This window comes from Piliocolobus tephrosceles, chromosome 1 (genome assembly GCF_002776525.5).
Source record: "Piliocolobus tephrosceles isolate RC106 chromosome 1, ASM277652v3, whole genome shotgun sequence".
Classification (NCBI taxonomy): Eukaryota; Metazoa; Chordata; class Mammalia; order Primates; family Cercopithecidae; genus Piliocolobus; species Piliocolobus tephrosceles.
This window is the reverse complement of record NC_045434.1, coordinates 30,782,859-30,808,692: the sequence shown is the minus strand read 5'-3', so window position 1 is coordinate 30,808,692 and position 25,834 is coordinate 30,782,859. Positions and strand designations below refer to the sequence as shown.

The 25,834-nt window shown below is 41.7% G+C and overlaps 2 protein-coding genes across 6 annotated transcripts in view; one reads left to right on the top strand and one right to left on the bottom strand.

The window, feature by feature from the left end:
- RABGAP1L (RAB GTPase activating protein 1 like) overlaps positions 1–5,061 on the bottom strand; it is an 819,337-nt gene extending 814,276 nt beyond the window's left edge. For 2 of the 5 annotated variants that reach the window (XM_023207198.2, XM_031935573.1), the window contains exon 1: positions 4,817–5,056. The gene's annotated coding sequence lies outside the window, so the exon portion shown is untranslated. Of the gene's footprint in view, positions 1–2,390; positions 2,551–4,816 lie in introns of all 5 variants that reach the window. The other 3 variants (XM_023207197.3, XM_023207199.1, XM_023207196.2) reach the window with 3 other exon arrangements.
- Positions 4,175–4,988, top strand: LOC111539262 (basic salivary proline-rich protein 3-like). The gene is made up of 2 exons (XM_023207044.3): positions 4,175–4,257; positions 4,434–4,988. Exons 1-2 carry the CDS (start codon positions 4,207–4,209, stop codon positions 4,893–4,895), a joined length of 513 nt encoding a protein of 170 aa, XP_023062812.1. The 5' UTR covers positions 4,175–4,206; the 3' UTR covers positions 4,896–4,988.
- Positions 5,062–25,834: the final 20,773 nt, after the last annotated feature.

The following is a 25,834-nucleotide window of genomic DNA, read 5'->3' as shown; positions in this document are numbered from 1 at the left end:
AAAAAAAAAAAAAAAAAAAAAAAAAAAAAAAAAACATAGTTCAAATGTCACCTCTTCTCTTATCCTTAAAACTAGAAGCAGGCCAGGCACGGTGGCTCACGCCTGTAATCCCAGCACTTTGGGAGGCTGAGGCGAGTGGATCACCTGAGGTCAGAAATTCAAAACCAGCTGGGCCAACATGGCAAAACCCCATCTGTACTAAAAATACAAAAATTAGCCGGGCGTGGCAGCGGGCGCCTGTAAGTCCAGCTACTCAGAGAGGCTGAGGCAGGAGAATTGCTTGAAACCGGGAAGCAGAGGTTGCAGTGAGCCGAAATTGTATCACTGCGCTCCAGCCTGGGTCAAAAAACAACTAAAAGTAATCTCTCCCTCTTCTCTAAACTCTTACAGTTCCTTATCTTTATCTTTTTACCACCCATTACTTTCTGCCTTTCATTATCGTTGCTGTTTCCATATTTAATCCCTCACCTAAGCATAAAGTCCTCAGGGTCAAGGTCCATCTTTATTCAAACTGATTAACACAACCCCTTACACATACTAAGCGAGGTTAGGAAAGAAACCCACCAAAAACAACTCCAGATTGAGTCCACAGCCCTGGCTTTGCTAATAACTCACTCACTATCTAACCTTGGACTTGAGGCTTTTAGTATGTTCCTTCACTTACAAAATTAAGAGGGTAGGCTAAACTAGTTGTATTTGTTGTTAACTGTAGGCTATAATCCATTAGCTGGGTGTAAAATTAATTTGGAAGTCAAAACACAGCATTTTAAAAATGAAATGAAATAACAGAATGTATCTATGTGTGTTATAAACAATGGGGTGCTATAAATGTTTAACAGCTACCTATGAAGAGGGAAGCCCTGAGAATACCATTTGCTGAATTTCCTGGTGTAAATATTCCCACCATGACCAATTTTGAGCTACCAACATGATGTCACTGGACATAGAGCTAGATAGGAAGAGATATGCACAACTGGTCTTGCAAGCCATTATAGCCAACTCAACAGGGCCCTGAAAAGATAAATATTATTTCACCAAACTGTCAACTTTGTGTGTGTGTGCACTTGCTGAATCAAGAAGTAAAATGTATTTGTTATTGTAGGTCATACTCAAAAGAGTTTAATAAATGTTCAGATAAACAACCTCCTGATGTCTTTCATGTATACTACCTAATTTGATAAATCTTACTCTTGGTTACAGATGTCTCTTCACCACAATTCATATTTTTCTTCAAAAATGGGAGTAACAAATATCTACTGATATCACCAGAAGGCAAATTACACAGAGCAGGAATTTGGTTTATGGAGTATCAGCCAAGTGCCAAGGTTCCTAGCATTTGTTCAGCCCTACATACCTAAAGGATATAACACACTCCTACTATCAATGGCTCACTTAGCAATGGGTTGGAGGGTAGGTAGGGGGTAAGAGGAGGAAATCCATAGTATAAAAAAAAAAATCCAGATAATTCTAGTATTTGTGCTCATGTTTCCATCCCACTGAATAGCCAGGTACAGAGAAAATTAGAGCAGTAAAAAGGAAATATTCCATGCCTGATGTTTCCCAATCAAAATCCCTTGCATCCCTCAATGAGACCTCCGTTACTAAGAATCCTCTACTAGAACTAAGCTTTTACCATGGACTAGGGATGCATAGTTCTTGCTGAATTTAGAATAGGCAAGAGGGAAAATAACACAGCAAACAGTAGTTAGGCTTCATATTCTGGGAAAATCAGGCTTTCATTTTTTAAAAAAAGTCTTATTTTCTTCTTATTTGAGCTTACTAAACTGGATGAGAATTTTCTTAAATATATTTTTGGCTGTACTATGTCTATCACAACACAGCCTGTAACCTGATTTTTCATGAGTATTTATAAAGAATTGTGTTGCTGTTGGGTTTTGTTTTTTTGAAGCCCAACAGCAATGGCAAAATGTTTTCTATTTTGAAAGCTATTTAGAAAATCAGAATGCTCAGAATTTCAAGTATACTAATAATCTTAGCCCAAATCTAACTCTAAATCAACCGAATATATGCCTAGAACTTTCCCAGGAAAATCCCCAAAAGTACACCAAAAAACACCAAAAGATAACAAAAAAGACTTAGCATGCGCATAAACTTGCTATACTCAATTATGCCATCCTATCTGTTGAATAAGAGCAATATGGGAAGCAAATGAAGTAGACAAAGGAGATGTTCAGAGATGAAAGCTCTGCTTAATTCATTAACTCTTCCTTATTAGGGTCCACTGAAATTCACAAACTTATACCCAATTCAAATACTGACTATAAAGTCAAAATTATTTCCCATTCTGAAAGTCTAGGAGTCAAACAACGTATTTCTCTATAATATCAACATTAAAACTCTCCTTTAAAAACGAGTATCTTTTACCATACCTCAGGCTCAAGTCCATACTTTCTCAGCCTCCACTGTTTGTAACGGCAAAATGCTCATCAGATCATCTCCACAAGAAATCCCTGAGCCGTCTTTGAAATACCAGCACCTGGAATAGCCTTGGGCTGCTGGTCATCCTCAGACTCAATGGCTGACCCATTTCTATAAGTCAAGAGTTACAAAAATGTAGAACTCATTAAAAGTAAGACATAGGCAAGCTCTGTGCCTGGGAATCCCATAGCATTACAGCATCAACCTCATTCTCCAAATCCCCTCTAATCAGTCATAACGATCCATACCCCACTTGAAGCTAGGATTGAGCCATTGTACTCCAGCCTGGGCACCAGAGCGAGATCTTGTCTCTTTAAAACAAACAAACAAACTTTGTACATTTACAGTCACACTTTTTAAAGTTGGTTTGTATATTCACCATATGCCCCAATAGTACTGAGACTTACTAACTTGTTTCCAGCTTTCTAGAGGACAATGTAGATTATATAATATGTTCACATATAAGCTCTGCCCTACTTTATCTACTTCTCCCCAGATGACTTAATAATACACATCAGAGGCCGGGTACGGGGCTCACGCCTGTAATCCCAACACTTTGGGAGGCTGAGGTGGGCAGATCACCTGAGGTCAGGAGTTTGACCAGCCTGACCAACGTGGAGAAACCCCGTCTCCACTAAAAATACAAAATTAGCCAGGCATGGCGGAGCATGCCTGTAGTCCCAAATACACATAAGGCTGAGGCAAGAAAATCGCTTGAACCTGGGAGGCGGAGGTTGCGGTGAGCCAAGATCGCGCTATTGCACTCCAGCCTGGACATAAAGAGCGAAACTCCGTCCCTAATAATAATAATAATGATACACATCAGAGCAAATGTAGGTTATATAATATGCTAATATATAAACTCTGCCCTGCGTTATCTACTTCTCTCCAAATGAACAATACATAGTATCAGCGCATTTATTGAACTGATTTAGTATAGACACCAGTGTAACTCAAAGTCTAGAGCTAACCCCTTAAGCAGGTGTACATTTAATACAATTTGATGATAATGTATACATAAAGTTCAACTAGTCTTTTTCCTTGGAAATCTCACTGTCAATTTCATAAGGGACGCTACACTGAGAAAATGAATCACAGGCCAGTTTTCTAGTACTAGGAGCTTGTGAACCAGTATTTTCCATGAACAAAATCAACTTCCAATGTGACCACAAGCAAACTTCACATCCGTATCTTCTGACATCATAACTAATGGATATTCTACGGAAGATGTCAAATATAAACACTACTGTAAGAAAAGTCAGAAGGTTTTCATGAAACTGTGTTTTCAGAATTTTAACAAGCAACTACTTACCTCCCACTATGCACAAGGAAATTTAAATGTATTAAAAATCCCTAAATCCCTCCAGTGTCAAAAATAAAGGCCTTAAAATCATTTTCCAAACTGCGCTGAAATCTGTCCGGCAAGCAAAAGTTCTCCTTACCATTAGAGTAATAAGGCTGGCATTTCAGTTTACTTGCATGAAACCAATTTTGCAAGTGACCACCCAAGTTTTGGCACATATTCTAGCATAACCCTATCTGAGAGATCCAAGGACCTGGACACACTGCCTAGTATCTGAAACCCGTCAGTTCAGCTCCCATGCACCCGGCCATATCCCGCTAGCCGGTGGCCCCTTTCCACATGCTGACGCACTGCCCAGCCCTGTACCGTTGGCGACCAGTGCAAAGTACCAGCCCAGTCTCAGAAACTTTGACTCAGTTATCAGGACACTGAGCACCCACAAGCTGGGTGGGGGCTGGGGGGAGATGTTTGTTATGGCTCAGGAGGTCAACTCTGAAGCGGGGCATTCCCTGCAGGTAGCGATCTGCCCGGAACGCAGCCCATCCCAAACTACAAAACCACAAGCATCAACAGCAGGAGCCGAGCAAAGTGCTAGGGGGAGGAAGAGGAAGGGCGAGGGAGAGAAACGGTAGAGTACAGAAGCCTGCGTGTGGGTGAGAAAATACTCTAACCACTCGCCCACCGGACGCAGGGCTGCCGGGACTGCGAATCCAGCAGCAGCCACAGCGTAGCAGCGGGCGGCAGCCGCCCAGGCGGCAATGTCAGGAGGGCACAGCTGGAGGCGGCGGCCGCAGAAGCCACTACCCCGCCCCCAGGTAAGGGCGCAGACCCCGCCCGCCCTAGCTGCGAGGGGCGGCCACCTGGGAGAATCGCGGCGTCCGGGAGGCGGCAGACAGTCCTGAACCCGCCCGCTGCCCTCCTTCCCGCGGTCCTCCCGCATCCCCGTCCCGGGCCGGGGCCCCATCTGGACCCTCCCCAGGCTCAGCCCGACGCCAACACACCCAGGCAGCCTCGGCCCGTAGATCCGGGCCGCCGGGCCGCCCTCGTGTCCCGAGGAGGCCGCCCTCGCCTCACCTCTTCACGTCTCCGCCGGCGCTGCCGAAACAACAACTCCTTCAGGCGCCCGCGTCCCACCCGCCACCTCGCGCTCTGAGACCGGGCCGGTGCCGTTCACTCCGCCGCCACTGGAGCCCGGGGAGGGCGGAGGGAACGGAGAGGGGAGGGGAGAAGGACCGCCTGGCAGGAAGAGGCGAGGGAGGGGGCGGGCCGACTAGAAGGGGGAGGAGGAGGAGGCGGTGCGTCGGGAGCGCGCTCGTCCAGGCCCCTTGGCACGGCGTGCGCGCTCCTGATGTCGGAGGCGCCCACTCTGCCGGGCGGCGGCGGCGCACACGCGGGTGCACGTCGCTGCATGGCTGCGGTTGCGCTGGGGGCGGAGGAGTGAGGTCCCGACAGAACCGGAGCTGTTAAAGCAGGGCCGCGCCAAGGGCGGGAGTACGGGCGGCGCTGGAGAACCTCCGCGGGGGAGGGGCCTGTGGGTGGGACCGCGCCCGCGAGCCCGCCTTGATGGGGGTGAGTTCTGCTGACGGTTGCTGAGTTCGAAGATTCACTCTAAATGAGAAGAGCTTGTTTTCTTGCTCGTAAACCTGGTTTACATATTTTCATTCTTAATGCCCAGTAATCTTAAGGAAAGTCACCTGACAGAATACTAACTTTTTCACCAAGTACTCTTTTCTGCGCCTCTTTAAAGGTGTCTGTGCTTGTGAAGCGCTCCCTTAACAGTTCCTTCTGTGAGACTCGGAGGAGAGTGAAGAGGGAAATCACTGCGGGGAATGAACAGGAAAGCATTAAATAAGCACCATTACGTATTCTATGAAGAAAATGTGCCCTTATTTGCACCTTTTTATCCTTTGGGGTCAAAGCTGTTGAGGCATAAACTAGGTAGAGGTAGAATAAACCAACCCTTTTTCGCTACGAAGATTGTACTGATCTTTGAACTGTGGACATCCTTCTTCCTAGATCCTGCATCCAGAAATGACCTGTAAATTTTCCGAATCTCCTTAGCATTTTGTTTCTGTAGCTTTGTGGCACCTAACATGCCAGGCTTATCCAGGTTGCCCTGTGGAGCATTTTATCCCCCTAGACAACCGCTGTGGACCTGCTTCATTCATTTGTATCCTACACAGTGCACCCTGCCTAACTCATAGGAAGCACTCAATGAATGTGATTGCATGGATAAATGAATATAGTGTAGAAAGAATTACCTGTGTCCAGTGATTGGAGCCCTAGGATGACTTTAAATATCTCCCTTCTATCCCACTTCAATTGCCCTGCCCTCATTTTCCCACCCATATCTAAAAGCTACTCTGAGAAACGAGACGTTTGTCCAAAGGGTCCTCCCTCACAAATTCCTTCCCCCCACCCCTCAGCTTTTCCTGATGTTAATGTCTATAGATGCTGAGACATAGCAAGAGTGTCGTAACTATTTTTTTGTTTCCCCTACCTTCTGAGCTCCTTTCCTTATGAACTTCTCTATCTCAGGAGCCTACCTAGCCCTGGGCCTGACAATAAATGCTGAAAGTTTTTATTATATTAAATAAAGTTAGGGTTAAAATAACCTAAATCATCTGTTAATTTGCTGAGATGTACAGGAACTATTAGTAAATCTGCCAACAAGTAGGTACTAAGAATCTACTCAATAAAGTGTAGTATATTTACACTGCGGACCATGAGGAAGTCAACAGTTGACAAAGCCATAGTTTCTGCCTTCAGGTATCTTCTAACTGGAGTGAAGCTTTTTGACAAAAAAGGACAATAGATGTGGTAATTATGGGCATTCAATAGGTAACTTAGCCAAAAAAAGAATTTAAAAAAAAAAATGACAAGTCCAAAACAAGTTCAGTGTTCCCCAAATTCAGTTCCATATGTCTTTGAAAGCAATAGTGGCCACCACTGGCGAGGTAATTCTTCTATTTAAGTGGAGTATGATATCTTCATGTGCCAGCTTGCTACAAGGAAAAGAAAAATCCTGTCCCATGGCCACATGTAACACCTCTCATCAACGGGTCATTCTGTAAAACTGAACTTTTCCTCACAGTACAACATAGATAAGAGACAAGTCACGAGAGAACCTAGATAAAAGACAATTAAGGTGATCTGGTGCAAACTCATCCCTACCACCAGAAAAACAATTGTGAGCACATGCCAAAAAAATTATTAAGAAGTCTTCAATCTTTTACTCAAGAAACTAAAAGAAAGCATTCTTCATGTGGTATGTACTGCTCACTTCTCTTCCCACTGTGGCTTCATTTGCATTAAGGGTATCCTAGCAGCCCTGGTCCATGAAAGGACTGAAACTCTCACTTTGAGAGACGGTGTTATAAAATACTCCAGCATGATTCATAACATGACAGACTGGTGGTCCAGATACAAATCAAACCCACAAACATGTTTTTTTTTTTTTTTGGCATACATGGTACTTTAAAAAATCTATATCCAAAGTTATAAACCAGAAAATTATACATGCATTTTGGGCTTCTCTTTAAAAAGTGGAAGATTTGGTAAGAGTGAGCTTACTATTCTTACATGACAACAATCAGCTGCAGGACATGCATTCTCTCTTTTGCCAAAGTCTCTACATTCTCTATTGTATCTTACAGTGATGTTTCTCTCATTTATGTCTGCAACTCCTAGTTTAAAATGTAATATCAAAAATTGGAAACAGACCAGCTGCAGTGGTTCATGCCTGTAATCCCAGCACTTTGAGAGGCCAAGGCAGAATTGCTTGAGCCCAGGAGTTCCAGATTAGCCTGAGCAACATAACAATACCCTGTCTCCACAAAAAAAGAAAAAAAAATAGAAACAAGTTAAACATTGAACAATAATGTAAGAGTTTAAACTGATATCTAATGGTACAGAATATCATATTGATTTTATAGTGGGCATTATAATTATATTGATTGATTCCCCAGAATATATTTCCACCCCTCTGCAATTGCAAGACAACCAAGGATCTGATTAGGCCCATCTCCTGCTCCAGGTGTGGATAGTGAGTGTGATAATCAGCCTAATCCCGTCCTCACTTGACCTGTCAGTATTCACTGATAGGCACTGATATGAGTCTAAATTGGTCCCAATCATATGGAAAGCCATATCGTGTGTTTGTTGGGAAATGAAAAGTGCTCTTTTTCTCACTCTGGCTGGTGTGATGGGTAGATGTGAGTCGAATGGTTACTGCAGCCACTTTGCTACCATGAGGAAGCCAGCCTGAGGATGAAGCTGACACATGATGGAAGCACTCAAACCCAGCTTGAAGCCTACCCCTTCCTCTGAGACAATATATTTTCACAGATTTTTTTTTTTTTTTTTTTTTTTTAAGACAGAGTCTCACTCTGTTGCCCAGGCTGGAGTGCAGTGGCACAATCTCAGTTCACTACAACCTCTGCCTCCTGGGTTCAAGTGCTTCTCCTGTCTCAGCCGCCCGAGAAGCTGGGATTACAGGCGCCTACCACCACGCCCAGCTAATTTTTGTATTTTTTAGTAGAGAAGGGGTTTTACCATATTGGCCAGGGTGGTCTCAAACTCCTGACCTCAAGTGATCCACTCGCCTCGTCCTCCCAAAGTGCTGGGATTACAGTGAGCCACTGTGCCCAGCCTGATTTTGACAGCTTTTTAAGAAGGTTTGAGTTTGGCTTTGCATTTCTTACAGATAAAGCTAAATATTTCCATGCATACTATGGAACAAAGAACTTTAGTTGCATTATATGACTCTTCCAAGGATACATTTCCGATGATAGAAAGATAACCTATCTGGCAAGATTTTACAGGGTCTTGAAAGGAATTTGACCACACCGAAAAATCCTTCCCTGACTGGGCTACCTGATGCCTGAAAGCCCATCATTACACTTTTTTTTTTCACTTTGACTTAAATCCTGTGCCCTATTTAAATCAACTTTGTCTAAGAAGAGCACTTCATGACTCGAATCACTAATCTTGTATAAATGAGTTTATCACATGATTTTTGAGTCTTTTTTTTTTTTTTTTATTAACGGGAAGATTTGAAAAAGAGGCACTGGCTACTTGAGGAAGGGGGAAATCACAGAGAGAGCAAAAGATATAACAGGTAAAACTGGAGATACAGAAGAAAGCCTTTATTTCACGGTTTTATGTAGGGCTGAAATTCAGAGTAATCTGGACAAATCATACTGAGCCTATATGATAAACCAAACCTGTGTTGCAATCACCCATTTAAGACTAAGAACGCAATAAAACAATATGTATATAGGCAGCAGAAAATTTCCTCAGCAGTAGAAGAGGCAGGCAGAGATCTAAATGCCTGTTTTATTTTATTTTATTTTTTGAGACGGAGTTTCACTCTTGCTGCCCAGGCTGGAGTGCAGTGGCGCAATCTCAGCTCACAGCAACCTCCACCTCCTGGGTTCAAGCAATTACCCTGCCTTAGCCTCCCGAGTAGCTGGGATTACAGGCAAGTGCCACCACGCCCAGCTAATTTTTGTATTTTTTTAGTAGAGACAGGGTTTCACCACGTTGGCCAATCTGGTCTCAAACTCCTGACCTCAGGTGATCTGCCCGCCTCAGCCTCCCAAAGTGCTGGGATTACAGGCGTGAGTCACCACGCCTGGCCCTAAATGTCTCTTGAGGAAGAATAGCTAACCTACTACTTTTATGTATTTTATTTTTTATATTTTTTTATTTTTTAAGACAGAGTCTCACTCTGTCACCCAGGCTGGAGTGCAGTGGTGTGATCTTGGCTCACTGCAACCTCCACCTCCCGGGTTCAAGCGACTCTCCTGCCTCAGCCTCCCAAGTAGCTGGGATTATAGGCGCCCACCACAACACCTGGATAATTGTTGTATTTTTGGTGCAGACGGGGTTTCACTGTGTTGGCCAGGCTGGTCTCAAACTCCTGACTTCAAGTGATCTGCCCATCTTGGCCTCCCAAAGTGCTGAGATTACAGGCATGAGCCACCATGCCCAGCCCCTACTACTTTTAGAATTTGATACTGAATGTAAAGGACGCCTACCAAAAATGGTTTTTCCCATACCTTGTGGTAGGTGTCTGAAATTCACCTCATTATAGGAGTCCTTTTCTTTTATGTGGGGCAGTGATCCTCTGTAGTGTATAGCTAAATCTTGTTATACTTGGGAGTTTATAAAAATGCATACCTCTGTGCTCAACCCCCAAGAAATTCAGTACCTCTAAGATAGGCCCCAGGACTTGTTTCAACTTTTTCTTATAAAAAATGTTTCAGCACATAAAAAGTAGAGAGAAGAGTATAGTGAGCCTTCATGAGTCAGTCATTCAACTTGAACAATTATCAACATATGGCCAATCTCCTTCCCCACCCCTCACATGGATATCACCCATAAATACTTCATCGTTATAAAGCTCTAAAAGACAAGAATTCTTGACCAGGCATGGTGGCTCAGGCCTGTAATCCCAGTACTTTGGGAGGCCAAGGCAGGAGGATTGCTTGAGCCCAGGAGTTTGAGACCAGCCAGGGGTGATGGCATGCACCTGTGGTCCCAGCTACTTGGGAGGTTGAGATAGGAAGACTGCTTGAGCCTGGGAGGTCAAGGCTGCAATGAACCATGATGGTGCCAGTTGCACTTCAGCCTGGGTGACAAAACAATACCCTGTCTCAAAAAAAAAAAAAAAAAAGATAAGGATTCCTTTTTGTAATCAATAAAATCCAGAATGTGAGAAACTCTATAGGACATACCAGCAAGTTTCTTCAGCAAATAAATTGCATACATATAAGTGAGAAGAAGGATCTGTTGAACTTGCTTGGATGTTGATTTTGTTTGTCCTTTTTAACATCTTCATGAGATATAACTGACATACAATAAGCTATTCATATTTAAAGTGTACAATTTGACAAGTTTTGACGTATGTACACAACTGTGAAACCATCACCACAATCAAGAGAGTAAACATATCCATCATGCCCCTTTGTAATCTCTCCCTCTTACTCTGACTCATCCCCCTCCATGTCCTGAGGCTGTCACTGATCTGATGTGGCTAGAGATTTGTTTGCATTTTCTAGAATTTTCTATAAATGAAATAATATAGTGTGTATTCTTCTTTTGTGTTCTTTTTTCACTCAGTATAATCATTTCAGGATTCATTCATATTTTTGCACTTGTCAGTAGTCTATTCCTTCTAAGTCTTTGAGTCTCACAGCATGTATCAAGTTCCAGTACTCAGGTGAGCCATTGGGCTTCAGTATATACTTGCCTTCAGCTTCCTGTAATGCTCTGGTTTTTTGTTTTCCTTTTTCTAAAAGCTAGTGATTTCCTTTTGTTGTTGTTGTTGCTGCTGTTATTTCGATGGCTCAAAAAAAATTTCTTTGAGACAGAGTTTTACTATGTCACCCAGGCCAGAGTGGAAGTGGCATGATCACAGCTCACTGCAGCCTCAATCCCCTGGGCTCAAGTGATCCTTTCACCTCAGCCTCCCGAGTAGCTGGGACCTCAGGTTCATGCCACCATGCCTGCATTATTTTTTAATGTTTGGTAGAAATGGGACATCTCTATGTTGCCCAGGCTGATCTTAAAATCCTGGGCTCAAGTGATCCTCCTGCCTCAGCCTCCCAAAGTGCTAGGATTACAGCCACCATACCTAGCTGATTTCCCTTTCTTGCTTTCAAGCTTGGCAAAATATATTTTTTCAATTTTTAAAGTTATTATCCAGCATTTGTATATTTTTGTAAAGGTAGGGAGTCTTCCCTTGTCAGTCTAGCTAGCCATATTAGTCTGAATTATATTAATTTTTAACAATATAAAGAAACTATACAAAAAGGGAGCCTACCTTTCTATAGATGTGGTATCTTCCTTCCTGATGCTTTCCCTGCACAAAGCTTTTCCAAACAGAGCTTTGGCAGTAAACTCCAAGTTCCCTTGAAGTACTTACCACAGACCAAATAAATTGCAGGTTTTGAACATATAAGAAATATTCCTTAAATACATGTGTTTTGTAGAAAATGTTACTTCAAAAATTACAAATACTTTAATGGTAAAGGGAGGAAAATTACCACTTTCCTCTTCTGAGTCAAGGGAAGTTCACGCCCTCTCCACCACACCCTAACCCTCTCTCCAAGACATTTTTTCAATCCTTTTCCCTTTGCCGCATAAAAAATAAGCTGCAAAATTGTAAAAAGATTATGTCTAATTCTAAAAGACTCTCTAATACAAGAGTAAATGGGAATTATAGAATGAAAATGCCATTGCTTTAGAATATATTAAAATATTCCTAACACTTTGTCTGACACTCTCAATTTCAGGAAAATTCTTACTATTTAATTCTCTGACTTGGTGATGGTGACAATAACCTCTTCGTGGAAGATTTTTAGTTTTTGACATACATACATCATTACTAATAATTTCAAACTGCATGTGAAAATCAGAATTGTATCTTGTAATTATATTCAAAATATCTTCTTTCATAGGTAGATGTGCATAAATTGATAGCCATTGTCTTATTCTCTGTACCTTTTGATGTATTTTAAATTATGTAATCTTTTTTTTTTTTTTTTGAGACGGAGTCTCGCTCTGTCCCCTAGGCTGGCGTGCAGTGGCCGGATCTCGGCTCACTGCAAGCTCCGCCTCCCGGGTTTACGCCATTCTCCTGCCTCAGCCTCCTGAGTAGCTGGGACTACAGGCGCCCGCCACCTCGCCCAGCTAGTTTTTTGTATTTTTTAGTAGAGACGGGGTTTCACCGTGTTAGCCAGGATGGTCTCGATCTCCTGACCTCGTGATCTGCCCGTCTCGGCCTCCCAAAGTGCTGGGATTACAGGCTTGAGCCACCGTGCCCGGCCAATCATTTTTAATTGAATTTCATCATCAATGTATGCCTTACTTTGGATGCATACCCTTTAATCTCATTTTTGTAGAATTGATATCTCACTCTACTATACCCCACAACACCAGATACATACATTTTTACTGCACCTATAAGACTTTGATACATTTAAAATTTTTATCACTGTCTTTTTCTACTAGACTGTGAACACTTTGAAGTAAAAAATTATGTTTTTTTCTAGTACCTAGGCATTCAGTATGTTTATTGTATGAATAATTGAATGAATGTATTTACAAATTTGTGTTAGAATTTGCTGAGATGCTTCTCTTGGTGAAAGAGAGCTTAAATAATAGAACAAATCCCTGATTACTGACCATGAATTAATCTTTCTTTGGTTGCAAGTGACAGAAATGTTCTCTACATAGAGAAAGCAAGCATTTAAAGAACACTGAATCTACAGTACAATTAAAGATCTTTACCAATAATTCTAACTTGTTAGTAATTAACATCAGACCTACCATCTTATTAAAAGAAATAGATTTAAGTCTGTATGCCACAGACTCCTAGCTGCTTGCCTCAACATCCATTTTTCTCCTTCCATCTTAGTAAAAGAACCCCAAATTTATTCAATATTAAAGTATTCACAGATAAAAGACTATAATTCCTGGCTTCCTTTGCAGCCACATATTCTGGCAAATGAGAAAAATAACTGTGGAATTTTCTTCCAAGAGAGAGACTGGGCTCTTCTTTTCCCTTTCTTCCCTCCTACTACCTGGAACATAAATGTGATGGTTGAATCTAGCAACCATCTTCAGCTGGAGAATGAGGACCACCCTAGGTATGGTGGAGTGACGAACCAGAAGGAGTTTATGTCCGTGATGACTTTGTGGAACCTCTATCCCACCTGAAATCCCACCTGAAATGCCAATGTCCAAACTTATAGAGAATGAAACCTTGTGTGTTTAATCCATTATTTATTATTTTTAGCTTTACTCACTTGCAACTGAACTTAATTCTACTATTTTTACTCTTAAACCTTATCTTAGGGTCATATTCCTTTTTAATTGATTCACGTGATTTCTGAATAGATTATAATTTATAATTTATGGAATTATTAAAATAATTTCAGAAAAACATAATTCTGGCACTCTGGGAGGTTGAGGCGGGTGGATCACTAGAGCTCAGGAGTTCAAGACCAGCCTGGGCAACATGGTGAAATCCCATCTCTACAAAAAAATACAAAAATTATCTGAGTGTGGTGGCGCCTGCTAGTAGTCCTAGCTGCTTGGGGGGCTGAAGTGGAAGGATTGCTTGGGTCAGAGAGGTGGAGGCTGCAGTGAGCAGAGATCCTGCCACTGTACTCCAGCCTGGGCAACAGAGTGAGACCCTATCTCAAAAAACAAATAAAAATTCCTAGCCAGGCATGGTGACTTGCGCCTTGAATCCCAGCACTTTGGGAAGCCAAAGAAAGAGGATCACTTCAAGCCAGGAGTTTGAGACGAGCCTGGGCAACATAGCAAGACCTCATCTCTAAAAAAAAAAAATTTTTTTTTACCAGACATGGTGGCACATGCCTGTAGTCCCAGCTACTATGAAGGCTAGAGCAGGAAGATCACTTGAGCCCAAGAGTTTGAGGTTATAGTAAGCTATGATAGCACCACTGTGGTCCAGCCTGGGTGATAAGGGAAGACCGTGTCTCTAAAAATAATAATAACAATAATAATTCCTTTAAAATTGAAATTCTTCACTTAGATACCTCATATCTAGAAGGATAGCTGATATAGAAAATTTAGATAAGAATTTCAGTAATTATTTCATCTTAATAACCATGACTAAAGGGTTGTTGTTGTTTTTTAAGTCCTTTGTGGTTTGAAAATCATTCTACTGAAAGGACACTGCATATTTCCCTGTCTTAGAAAGACTGAATTTTTTTTTTTTTTTTTTTTTTTTTTGAGATTGGAGTCTCACTCTGTCACCCAGGCTGGAATGCAGAGTGGCGTGATCTTTGCTCACTGCAACCTCTGCCTCCCAGGTTCAAGCAAGTCTCCAGCCTCAGCCTCCAGAGTAGCTGGGATTACAGGTGTGCATCACCATGCCCAGCTAATTTTTGTATTTTTAGTAGAGATGGGGTTTCACAATGTTGGCCAGGCTGGTCTCAAACTCCTGACCTCAAGTGATCCACCTGCCTTGGCCTCCGAAAGTTCTGGGATTATAGGCCTGAGTTACCACACCTGGCCAGAAGACTGAATTTTTTTGCCTTTCAAATTTTTTTTTTCTTTTTTTTGAGACAGAGTCTCGCTCTGCCACCCAGATTGGAGTACAGTGGCGCGATCTCGGCAACCTCCACCTCCTGGGTTCACGCCATTCTCTTGCCTAAGCCTCCGGAGTAGCTGTGACTATAGGCGCTCGCCACCACACCCAGCTAATTTTTTGTATTCTTTAGTAGAGACTGGGTTTCACCCAGTTAGCCAGGATGGTCTCGATCTCCTGACCTCGTAATCCGCCCGCCTCGGCTTCCCAAAGTGCTGGGATTACAGGCGTGAGCCACCGCACCTGGCCCATTCAAATTTTTAATTTATTTCTTTCATAAATTTTGAATACGTACATTTTATTCACTTCGGGACTTAGTGTAGTGATTGGTGAATGAACCTAATATAGGAATTGTCAAATTTTTTATTTTATAAATTTGAGCTTGCAATGCTCTTTTCCTCTTAAGACGTGTACCTGCAAGTTCTGAAAGGTTTCCACCAACTGTGTAGCAGAAAATCTGTATATTCATTGCATTGAGCTAGTGTGACTTGTAAAATATAATCAAAACATAACTATTCTCTTAAAACTAACTCAGTGGGGTTAGTTTTTTCCCCTGCCACAAAGATGAAAATTCCAGCAAGTCTCATGACTTTCCTGCCCACTTTTAGAAATCATAAGGTCTTAAATTTTTTAAATCACAAAATTCAGCCTCATTTGAAAGGGAGGCTTCTGAGAAAAGAAACGTGTTCGGCTCTTCTGTCTTTCCTGTTCGTGTTCTCACCTACTCAATGGCTGTGGTCAGTGACTCTCTGGGTTTAAGTGCAGGGAGAGAATAAGGAAAAAGGGACCAGAAAGGTGTTCATTGACTGGAGCTGTAGTGAGGTGGCTTTGTACTCTCTCATATGTTAGCTTTAAACGAACAGATATTTAAAACTAACTCTTTGTCTTACAGGCACTTTTGTGAGTTCCTCAGAGACTCACATGCTTGGTCAGTCAAGCTACAACTCCTCCACCTTCTGTGGTACAGGCCGTGTATTCTATTCCTCTTGCTGCCACTTCTCCCTAGCCTCAGATATTTTGTAGAACTCTACACCATGTTGTTGTTTTCTGTTAGACCCCAACTGACATCTCAGGCAGTTGCCTTGTGCAGTAGTCACAAAGAGCTCCAGCCTGGCTCTTTATCCCTTGTGTGGCCCACATCTTGTCCATGGGCAGCATTATGCATCATTTGTGTTGCGAAACTCTGAGTGAGTTGGTTGGTCCTAATGCAACTGGATATATCCTCTCCAATAATGAAGAACCTGCCAGGCATTCTCTTTCTGGCCCTCTAGATTTTTCTGGGAGGAAGGAGTCAGACATCATCCCAATCTTCCCATTACAGTTCTTTGAACAGTTCTGTAAGAAGCCCTGATCACTAGGCCTGAGGTGGAGAAGCAGGCACCCTCCTCTCCTTCACCCTAGTGAGAGGGACATAGGATGTAAAGCATGGCTTTCTCTAAAGAACACCTCTGACGAAAAGCAGTTTCAATTCTACTGTCTGACATTTGTGGTTTTTCAAAACCTTTTAACTAGTGGAAACTTGTTTTGAAATTGCTGCTTATTAGTCTGATACTTCACTGAGAAATGTCACATCTATTGCATTGGAATGCTTAGGCCAAAATTTTCTATGCAATCTTTTGTTATATTTGTTACATCTTCAGGATTCGAATAGCCAGACTTCTCAAATATGTTTTGCCGAGAGATTAGCACAATTTCCCAATATATTATGCTTTTAAAATTAGCCTCCTTTATTAAAACAACAGGAATATAAACTGATCATAATAATCACAAACTAGTCAATAACATGAAAAGTAAAATTGTTATTTTTCTCTCTCATTGGTAAATATCATCCCTAGTTTCTTTTAATTCCTAAATCCTCTTCCATGAATTCCTTCAGACCTAAGAAACTCTCTCCTAACAAACCCTCAATTCTCCTCAGAGTACAAAAATCTTTCAGAATAGATATTAAACTGCTCTCTTTAAAAATCAAATATCACTTTAAAAATCAAATGCCCTTCTAGATGTATGTAGAGCTGCACCAGTTTGTGGAATAATTCCAATGACTGACTACTTTAACTGACTATTTTACTCAGTATTTTGCTACTGAGTTATACTTCTACATTTTAGTTTTCTCTTCTCCAAAGATTTTCCTTGGCTTCTAACTGGATAAGCAGAAAGAAGAAAAGGGAAATGTAGACATATAAGACTTTTGTCCCTGGCGTGATTCCCTTCTTACTCCCTCCCACCCCCCACCACCAGAATAAGAAAAACAATCTTTACTTACCCCCCAAAATTCTTTCTTGCTGGGTGCAGGGGCTCACACCTATAAATCCCAGCACTTTGGGAGGCCGAGACGGGCGGATCACTTGAGGTCAGGAGTTCAAAACCAGCCTGGCCAACATGGTGAAACCCCGTCTCTCCCAAAAATACAAAAATTAGCTGGGCATGGTGGCACGTGCCTATAATCCCAGCTACTTGCGAGGCTGAGGCAGGAGAATCATTTGAACCCAGGAGGAGGAGGTTGCTGTGAGCCAAGATCGCACCATTGTACTCCAGCCTGGGCTAGAACAACAAAAACAAAACAAAACAAAAAAAGCAAATCATTTTTTTAAAGGATATTACTTCAAAGTCCTCCCCCTTCTCTTTTGATCAGAGCTTACCACATAATTTTCATTTGTTCATAGTAGTTTAATATTAACCATTTCCATTCATTCATTCATTCATTGAACAAATATTTATTGAGTACTTCTTAGGTAAAAGGTACTGTTTTAGGTATTGAGGATACAACAGTAAACACGATAGAAAAAGTCCAAGCCCTCATGGATACTCATGGAAAACAGCAGCAGTAAACAGATAGATAAATAAATAGATGTTATAATGTCAGGTGGTAATAAATGCAATGAAGAAAAATAAAATAGTATAGAGAAACAAAGTGCCATTTTAGATAGGGTAGTCAGGGAAGGCCTCTCTGGGGAAGTGTGTCTGGATAGAAATTCTGATGAGGTAATGGTTAATTAGTACAAATGAGCTAAGATGACAGACTCCTTGCATTCTAAGAAGAGCAGGGAAACCAGTCTAATTGGGGCCAGTGATTAAAAAGTAGTAGGAGATGAGTTTGGGGTAATAACTGGTGGCTAAGATGATAGAGAGCCTCATAGACTACAGATTTTGTTCTAAACTGATGGAGGGATCAGTTTAGAGATCAGTTCCATGGTTTAAAAAGATCAATCTGTCTCCATTGTTGAGAATTAACAACAGGGAAGCAAGAGTAGAAACATGCAGACCAGTTAGAAATCTAGCTTCAAAGACCAGATAAAAGATGATGGTAACTTGACATAGAGTGGTAGTGGGATAAATGGAAAAAAGTAATTGAATTCTGGATGTATTTTGAAGACAGATCCAACAGGATTTGCTGAGGACCCAAGAATTAAAGAAGAGTCGAAGATTTTAAGAGTTTTGGCCTAATCAACCAGCTGAATGGTGGAAACATTGGGAAGGAGTAAGCAGAGTTAGGTAACAGTTACATAATCTAAAGTTCAGTTTTACATTTTTTAAATTATACTTTAAGCTCTGGGATACATGTACAGAACTGCAGGTTTGTTACATGGGTATACAGGTGCCGTGGTGGTTTGCTGCACCCATCAACCTGTCATCTACATTAGGTATTTCTCCTAATGGTATCCCTCTCCAATGCCCCATCCCCCAACAGGTCCCAGTGTATGATGTTCCCCTCCCTGTGTCCATGTGTTCTCATCGTTCAACTCCCACTTACGAGTGAAAACATGCAGTGTTTGGTTTTCTGTTCTTGTGTTAGTCTGCTGAGAATGATGGTTCCCAGCTTCATCCATGTCCCTGCAAAGGACATGAATTCATCCTTTTTTATGGGTGCATAGTATTCCATGGTGTATATGTGCCACATTTTCTTTATCCAGTCTATCATTGATGGGCATTTGGGTTGGTTCCAAGTCTTTGCTATTGTCAGTAGTGCTGCAATAAACATACGTGTGCATATGTCTTTATAGTAGAATGATTTACAACTTTTTGGGTATATATGCAGTAATGGGATTGTTGGGTCAAATGGTATTTCTAGTTCTAGATCCTTGAGGAATTGCCACACTGTCTTCCACAATGGTTGAACTAATGTACACTCCCACCAACAGTGTAAACACATTCCTATTTCTCCACATCCTCTCCAGCATCTGTTGTTTCCTGACTTTTTAATGATCACCATTCTAACTGCCGTGAGATGATATCTCATTATGGTTTTGATTTGCATTTCTCTAATGACCAGTGATGATGAGCTTTTTTGTGTGTGTGTTTATTGGCTGCATAAATGTCTTCTATTGAGAAGTGTCTGTTCATATCCTTTGACCACGTTTTGATGAGGTTGTTTGTTTTTTTCTTGTAAATTTGTTTAAGTTCCTTGTAGATTCTGGATATTAGCCCTTTATCAGATGGACAGATTGCAAAAATTTCTCCCATTCTATAGGTTGCCTGTTCACTCTGATGATAGTTTCTTTTGCTGCGCAGAAGCTCTTTAGTTTAATTAGATCCCATTTGTCAATTTTGGCTTTTGTTGCCATTGCTTTTGGTATTTTAGTCATGAAGTCTTTGCCCATGCCTATATCCTGAATGGTATTGCCTAGGTTTTCTTTTAGGGTTTTTATGGTTTTAGGTCTTAAGTTTAAGCCTTCAATCCATCTTGAGTTAATTTTTGTATAAGGTATGAGGAAGGGGTCCAGTTTCAGTTGTTTTGCATATGGCTAGCCAGTTTTCCCAATGCCATCTATTAAATAGGGAATCCTTTCCCCATTGCTTGTTTTTGTCAGGTTTGTCAAAAATCAGATGGTTGTAGATTGGTGGTGTTAATTCTGAGGCCTCTGTTCTGAGGCCTCCATTGGTCTATATCTCTGTTTTGATACCAATACCATGCTGTTTTGGTTACTGTAGCCTTGTAGTATAGTTTGAAGTCAGGTAGCATGATGCTTCCAGCTTTGTTCTTTTTGCCTAGGATTGTCTTGGCTATACAGGCTCTTTTTTGGTTCCATATGAAATTTAAAGTTTTTTTTTTTTTTATGCTGTGAAGAAAGTCAGTGGTAGCTCGATGGGAATAGCATTGAATCTGTAAATTACTTTGGGCGATATGGCCATTTTCATGATATTAATTCTTCCTATTCATGAGCATGGAATGTTTTTCCATTTGTTTGTGTCCTCTTTTATTTCCTTGAGCAGTGGTTTGTATTTCTCCTTGAAGACGTCCTTCACATCCCTTGTAATTTGTATTCCTAGGTATTTTATTATCTTTGTAGCAATTGTGAATGGGAGTGCACTCATGATTTGGCTCTCTGTCTATTGTTGATGTATGGGAATGCTTGTGATTTTTGCACATTGATTTTGTATCCTGAAACTTTGCTGAAGTTGCTTATCAGCTTAAGGAGATTTTGGGCTGAGACGATGGGGTGTTCTAAATATAAAATGATGTCATCTGCAAACAGAGGCAATTTGACTTCCTCTCTTCCTATTTGAATACCCTTTATTTCTTTCTCTTGCCTGATTGCCCTGGCCAAAACTTCCAGGACTATGTTAAATAGGAGTGGTGAAAGAGGGCATCCTTGTCTTGTGCCAGTTGTCAAAGGGAATGCTTCCGGCTTTTGCCCATTCAGTTAGTATGATATTGGCTGTGGGTTTGTCATAAATAGCTCTTATTATTTTGACATATGTTCCATCAATACCTAGTTTATTGAGAGTTTTTAGCATGAATGGGGTGTTGAATTTTATTGAAGGCCTTTTCTGCATCTATTGAGATAATCATGTGGTTTTTGTCATTGGTTCTGTTTATGTGATGGATTACGTTTATTGATTTGCATATGTTGAACCAGACTTGCATCCCAGGAATGAAGCCGACTTGACTGTGGTGGATGAGCTTTTTGGTGTGCTGCTGGATTCGGCTTGCCAGTATTTTATTGAGGATTTTCGCATCCATGTTCATCAGGGATATTGGCCTGAAATTTTCTTTTTTTGTTGTGTCTCTGCTAGGTTTTGGTATCAGAATAATGGTGGCCTCATAATATTAGTTAAGGAGGAGTCCCTCTTTTTCTATTTTTTGGAATAGTTTCAGAAGGAATGGTACCAGCTCCTCTTTGTACCTCTGGTAGAATTCGGCTGTGAATCCATCTGGTCCTGGACTTTTTTCTTTGGTAGGCTATTAATTACAGCTCAATTTCAGAACCTGTTATTAGTCTATTCAGGGATTCCACTTCTTCCTGGTGTAGTCTTGGGAGGGTATATGTGTCCGGAAATTTATCCATTTCTTCTAGACTTTCCAGTTTATTTGCCTAGAGGTATTTATAGTATTCTCTGATGGCAGTTTGTATTTTTGTGCGGTCAGTGGTGATATCCCCTTTATCATTTTTTTATTGTGTCTATTTGATTCTTCTCTCTTTCTACTTTATTAATCTGGCTAGTGGTCTATATATTTTGTTAATCTTTTCAAAAAACCACCTCCTGAATTCATTGATTTTTTGAAGGATTTTTTTTGTGTCTCTATCTCCTTCAGTTCTGCTCTGATCTTAGTTATTTCTTGTCTTCTGCTAGCTTTTGAATTTGTTTGCTCTTGCTTCTCTAGTTCTTTTAAATGTGATGTTAGGGTGTTAATTTTAGACCTTTCCCACTTTCTCCTGTGGGATTTTAGTGCTATAAATTTCACTCTAAACACTGCTTTAGCTGTAGCCCAGAGATTCTGGTACATTGTGTCTTTGTTCTCATTGGTTTCGAATAACTTATTTATTTCTGCCTTAATTTTGGTAATTTTCCTCCATCCCTTTATTTTGAGCCTATGTGTGTCTTTGTACGTGGGATGGGTTTCCTGAATACAGCACACCGATGGGTCTTCACTTTTTATCCAATTTACCAGTCTGTGTCTTTTAATTGGGGCATTGAGCCCATTTACATTTAAGGTTAATATTGTTATGTGTGAATTTGATCCTGTCATTATGATGCTAGCTGGTTATTTTGCCTGTTAATTGATGCCGTTCCTTTATAGCGTTGATGGTCTTTACAATTTGGCATGTTTTTGCAGTGGCTGGCACTAGTTTTTCCTTTCCATATTTAGTGCTTCCTTCAGGAGCTCTTCTAAGGCAGGCCTGGTGGTGACAAAATCCCTCAGTATTTGCTTGTCTGTAAAGGATTTTATTTCTCCTTCGCTTATGAAGCTTAGTTTGGTTGGATATGAAATTCTGGGTTGAAAATTATTTTCTTTAAGAATGTTGAATATTGGCCCCTACTCTCTTCTGGCTTGTAGGGTTTCTGTAGAGAGATCTGCTGTTAGTCTGATGGACTTCCCTTTGTGGGTAACCCAACCTTTCTCTCTGGCTGCCCTTAACATTTTTTCCTTTATTTCAACCTTGGTGAATCTGACAATTGTATGTCTTGGGGTTACTCTTCTCGAGGAGTATGTTGGTGGTGTTCTCTGTATTTCCTGAATTTGAATGTTGGCCTGCCTTGCTAGGTTGTGGAAGTTCTCCTGGATAATATCCTGAAGAGTGTTTTCCAAGTTGGCTCCATTCTCCCTGTCACTTTCAGGTACACCAATCAAACGTAGGTTTGGTCTTCTCACCCAGTCCCATATTTCTTGGAGGATTTGTTCGTTTCTTTTCATTCTTTTTTCTCTAATCTTGTCTTCTTGCTTTGTTTCATTAAGTTGGTTTTCAATCTCTGATATCTTTACTTCCACTTGATGAATTTGGCTATTGATACTTGTGTATGCTTCACGAAGTTCTCATGCTGTGTTTTTCAGCTCCATCAGGTAATTTATGTTCTTCTCTAAACTGGTTATTCTAGTCAGCAATTCCTCTAACCTTTTATCAAGGTTCTTAGCTTCCTTGCATCGGGTTAGAACATGCTCCTTTAGCTCAGAGGAGTTTGTTACTACCCACTTTCTTAAGCCTACTCATTCTCCATCCAGTTTTGTTCCCTTTCTGGTGAGGAGTTGTGATCCTTTGGAGGAGAAGAGGCATTCTGGTTTTTGGAATGTTCAGTCTTTGTGCACTGGTTTTTTTCTCATCTTTGTGGATTTATCTACCTTTGGTCTTTGATGTTGGTGACCTTCAGATGGGGTTGCTGTGTGGATGTCCTTTTTGTTGATGTTGATACTATTCCTCTCTGTTAGTTTTCCTTCTAAGGGTCAGGCCCCTCTGCTGCAGGTCTGCTGGAGTTTGCTGGAGGTCTAATCCAAACCCTGTTTGCCTGGGTATCACCAGCGGAGGCTGTAGAACAGCAAAGATTGCTGCCTGTTTCTTCCTCTGGAAGTTTCGTCCCAGAGGGACACCAGCCAGATGCCAGCCAGAACTCTCCTATATGAGGTGTCGACCCCTGCTGGGAAGTATCTCCTAGTCAGGAGGCACGGGGGTCAGGGACCCATTTGAGGAGGCAGTCTGTCCCTTAGCAGAGCTCCAGTGCTGTGCTGGGAGACCTACTCTCTTCAGAGCTGGCTGGCAGGAATGTTTAAGTCTACTGAAGCTGCACCCAAAGCAGCCCCTTCTTCCAGGTGCTCTGTCCCAGGGAAGTGGGAGTTTTATCTATAAGCCTGGGTCGGCTGCCTTTCTTTCAGAGATACCCTGCCCAGAGAGGAGGAATCTAGATAGGCAGTCTGGCTACAGCGGCTTTGCTGCCCTGCGGTGGGCTCCACCCAGTTCGAATTTCCCAGCGGCTTTGTTTACACTGTGAGGGGAAACCGCCTACTTAAGCCTCAGTAATGACAGATGCCTCTCCCGCACCAAATTCGAAGTCCCAGGTCAACTTCAGACTGCTGTGCTGGCAGCGATAATTTCAAGCCAGTGGATCTTAGCTTGCTGGGCTTTGTGGCAGTGGGATCTGCTGAGCTAGACCACATGGCTCCCTGGCTTCAGCCCCCTTTCCAGGGGAGTGAACGGTTCTGTCTCACTGGCAGTCCAGGTGCCACTGAGGTAAGAAAAAACAAGAAACAAAAAACTCCTGCAGCTAGCTCAGTGTCTGCCCAACTGGCCGCCTAGTTTCTGCTTCAAACCCAGGGCCCTGGTGGTATAGGCACCTGAGGGAATCTCTTGGTTTGTGGGTTGCAAAGACCATGGGAAAAGCCTGGTATCTGGGCCAGAATGCACCATTCCTGACAGCTTCCCTTGGCTAGGGAAGGGAGATCCCCAACCCCTTGTGCTTCCCAGCTGAGGTGACACTCCACCCTGCTTCGGCTTGCCCTCTGTGGGCTGCACCCACTGTCTAACCAGTCCCAGTGAGATGAGCCAGGTAACTCAGTTGGAAATGCAGAAATCACCCACCTTCTGCATTGATCTCGCTGGGAGCTGCAGACCGGAGCTGTTCCTGTTCATCCATCTTGCCAGCCACCCTCAGTTTTACATTTTAAGTTTGACAATGATTAGACATCCAAGTGAAGACTTTTTATTTTATTTTATTTTTTGAGACACAGTCTTGCTCTGTCACCCAGGCTGTAGTGCAGCAGCGTGATCTCAGTTCACTGCAACCTCTGGAGGGCCTCCCAGGTTGAAATGATTCTCCTGCCTCAGCCTCCGGAGTAGCTAGGATTAGAGGCACCTGCCACCACACCTGGCTATTTTTTATATTTTTAGTAGAGATGGGTTTTCACCATGTTGGCCAGGCTGGTCTCAAACTCCTGACCTTAGGTGATCCTTCCACCTCAGCCTCCCAAAGTGCTGCGATTACAGACATGAGCCACCATGCCCGGCCTATTTTATTTTTTGAGACAGGGCCTCCCTCTGTTGCCCAGGCTGGAATGCAGTGGTGCATGATAGCTCACTGCAACCTCAAACTCCTGGGCTCAAGTGATTCTTCTGCCTCAACTTCCCAAGTAGCTGAGACTACAGGTGTATGCCACCATGCCTGGTTAATTTTCTTCTGTAGATATGGGGTCTTGCTATGTTGCCCAGTTTGGTGCAAGTGGCAATTTTGACCAGAAAATTAAATATATGATCTTGGGTTCAGATTCATGCCGGAGAGAGAAATTTGAAACTCATTAACATGTAGTCTTCTTTCTTTTTAAAAAACAGTGTCAAAAATTACAAGAAAGATGCAAGGATAGCACAAACAACAGTTTTCCTCAGTCATTTGAGAATAAAAACAAAAACTGACCCAGTAATGACACAATGAGAATGCTGACTCCATTACCCATTATCCCCTGATACCTCAGTGTGTTCTTCCTATAAATAAGGACGTTTTCCTGTATAAACACAATAAACCCATCAAAATCTAGAAATTAAGACTGCTATACTTACCTAACCCTCAGACGTTATCCAATCATAATGTCCTTTATAATAAAAGGATTCAGTTCAGAATTTACCTATTATGTCTCTTTAGTCTCCTTCACTCAGGAACATTTCCTTGGTCTTTCGTTGATTTTCATGACCTTGCTACTTTTGAAGATTAACAGGCCAGTTATTTTGAAGTATATCCCTCAAGTTTGAATTTATTTTATATTTCATCATGATTAGATTCAGATTATGCATCTCTTTATTAAGAATATAGATAAGCAATCCTATATTTTTATTGCATCCTATCAGGTGTTAGGGACACAATTTCAATTTGTCTCATTATTGATGATGTTCATTTGAATCACTTGATTAAAGTAATATAAGCTTCTCCATTTTAAAGCTTTTTTTTCCTTTTGTTCTTAATAAGCATTCTGTAGAAAAGTACTTTGAAGCTATGTAAATATCCTGTTCTCTTTTGTTTTTGTTTTGAGACAGGGTATTATTGCTCTGTCTCCCAGGCTGGAATGCAGTGCCAGGATCATAGCTCACTGTAGCCTCAACCTCCCAGGCTCAGGCGATGTTCCCACCTGAGCCTCCTGGGTAGCTGGGACTAGAGAAGCACGCCAGTTTTTTGTTTGTTTGTTTGTTTGTTTTTTGGTATAAACAGGGTTTTGCCATGTTGCCCAGGCTGGTCTTGAACTTCTGGGCTCAAGCAATCCACGTGAC

Bases quoted from the DNA above. Each gene is read 5' to 3' on its own strand.
- LOC111539262 (XM_023207044.3), top strand. From the start codon at position 4,207: ATGTTTGTTATGGCTCAGGAGGTCAACTCTGAAGCGGGGCATTCCCTG. The intron at 4,258-4,433 runs GTAGCGATCTGC...CACCGGACGCAG, and splicing joins AAGCGGGGCATTCCCTGCAG to GGCTGCCGGGACTGCGAATC.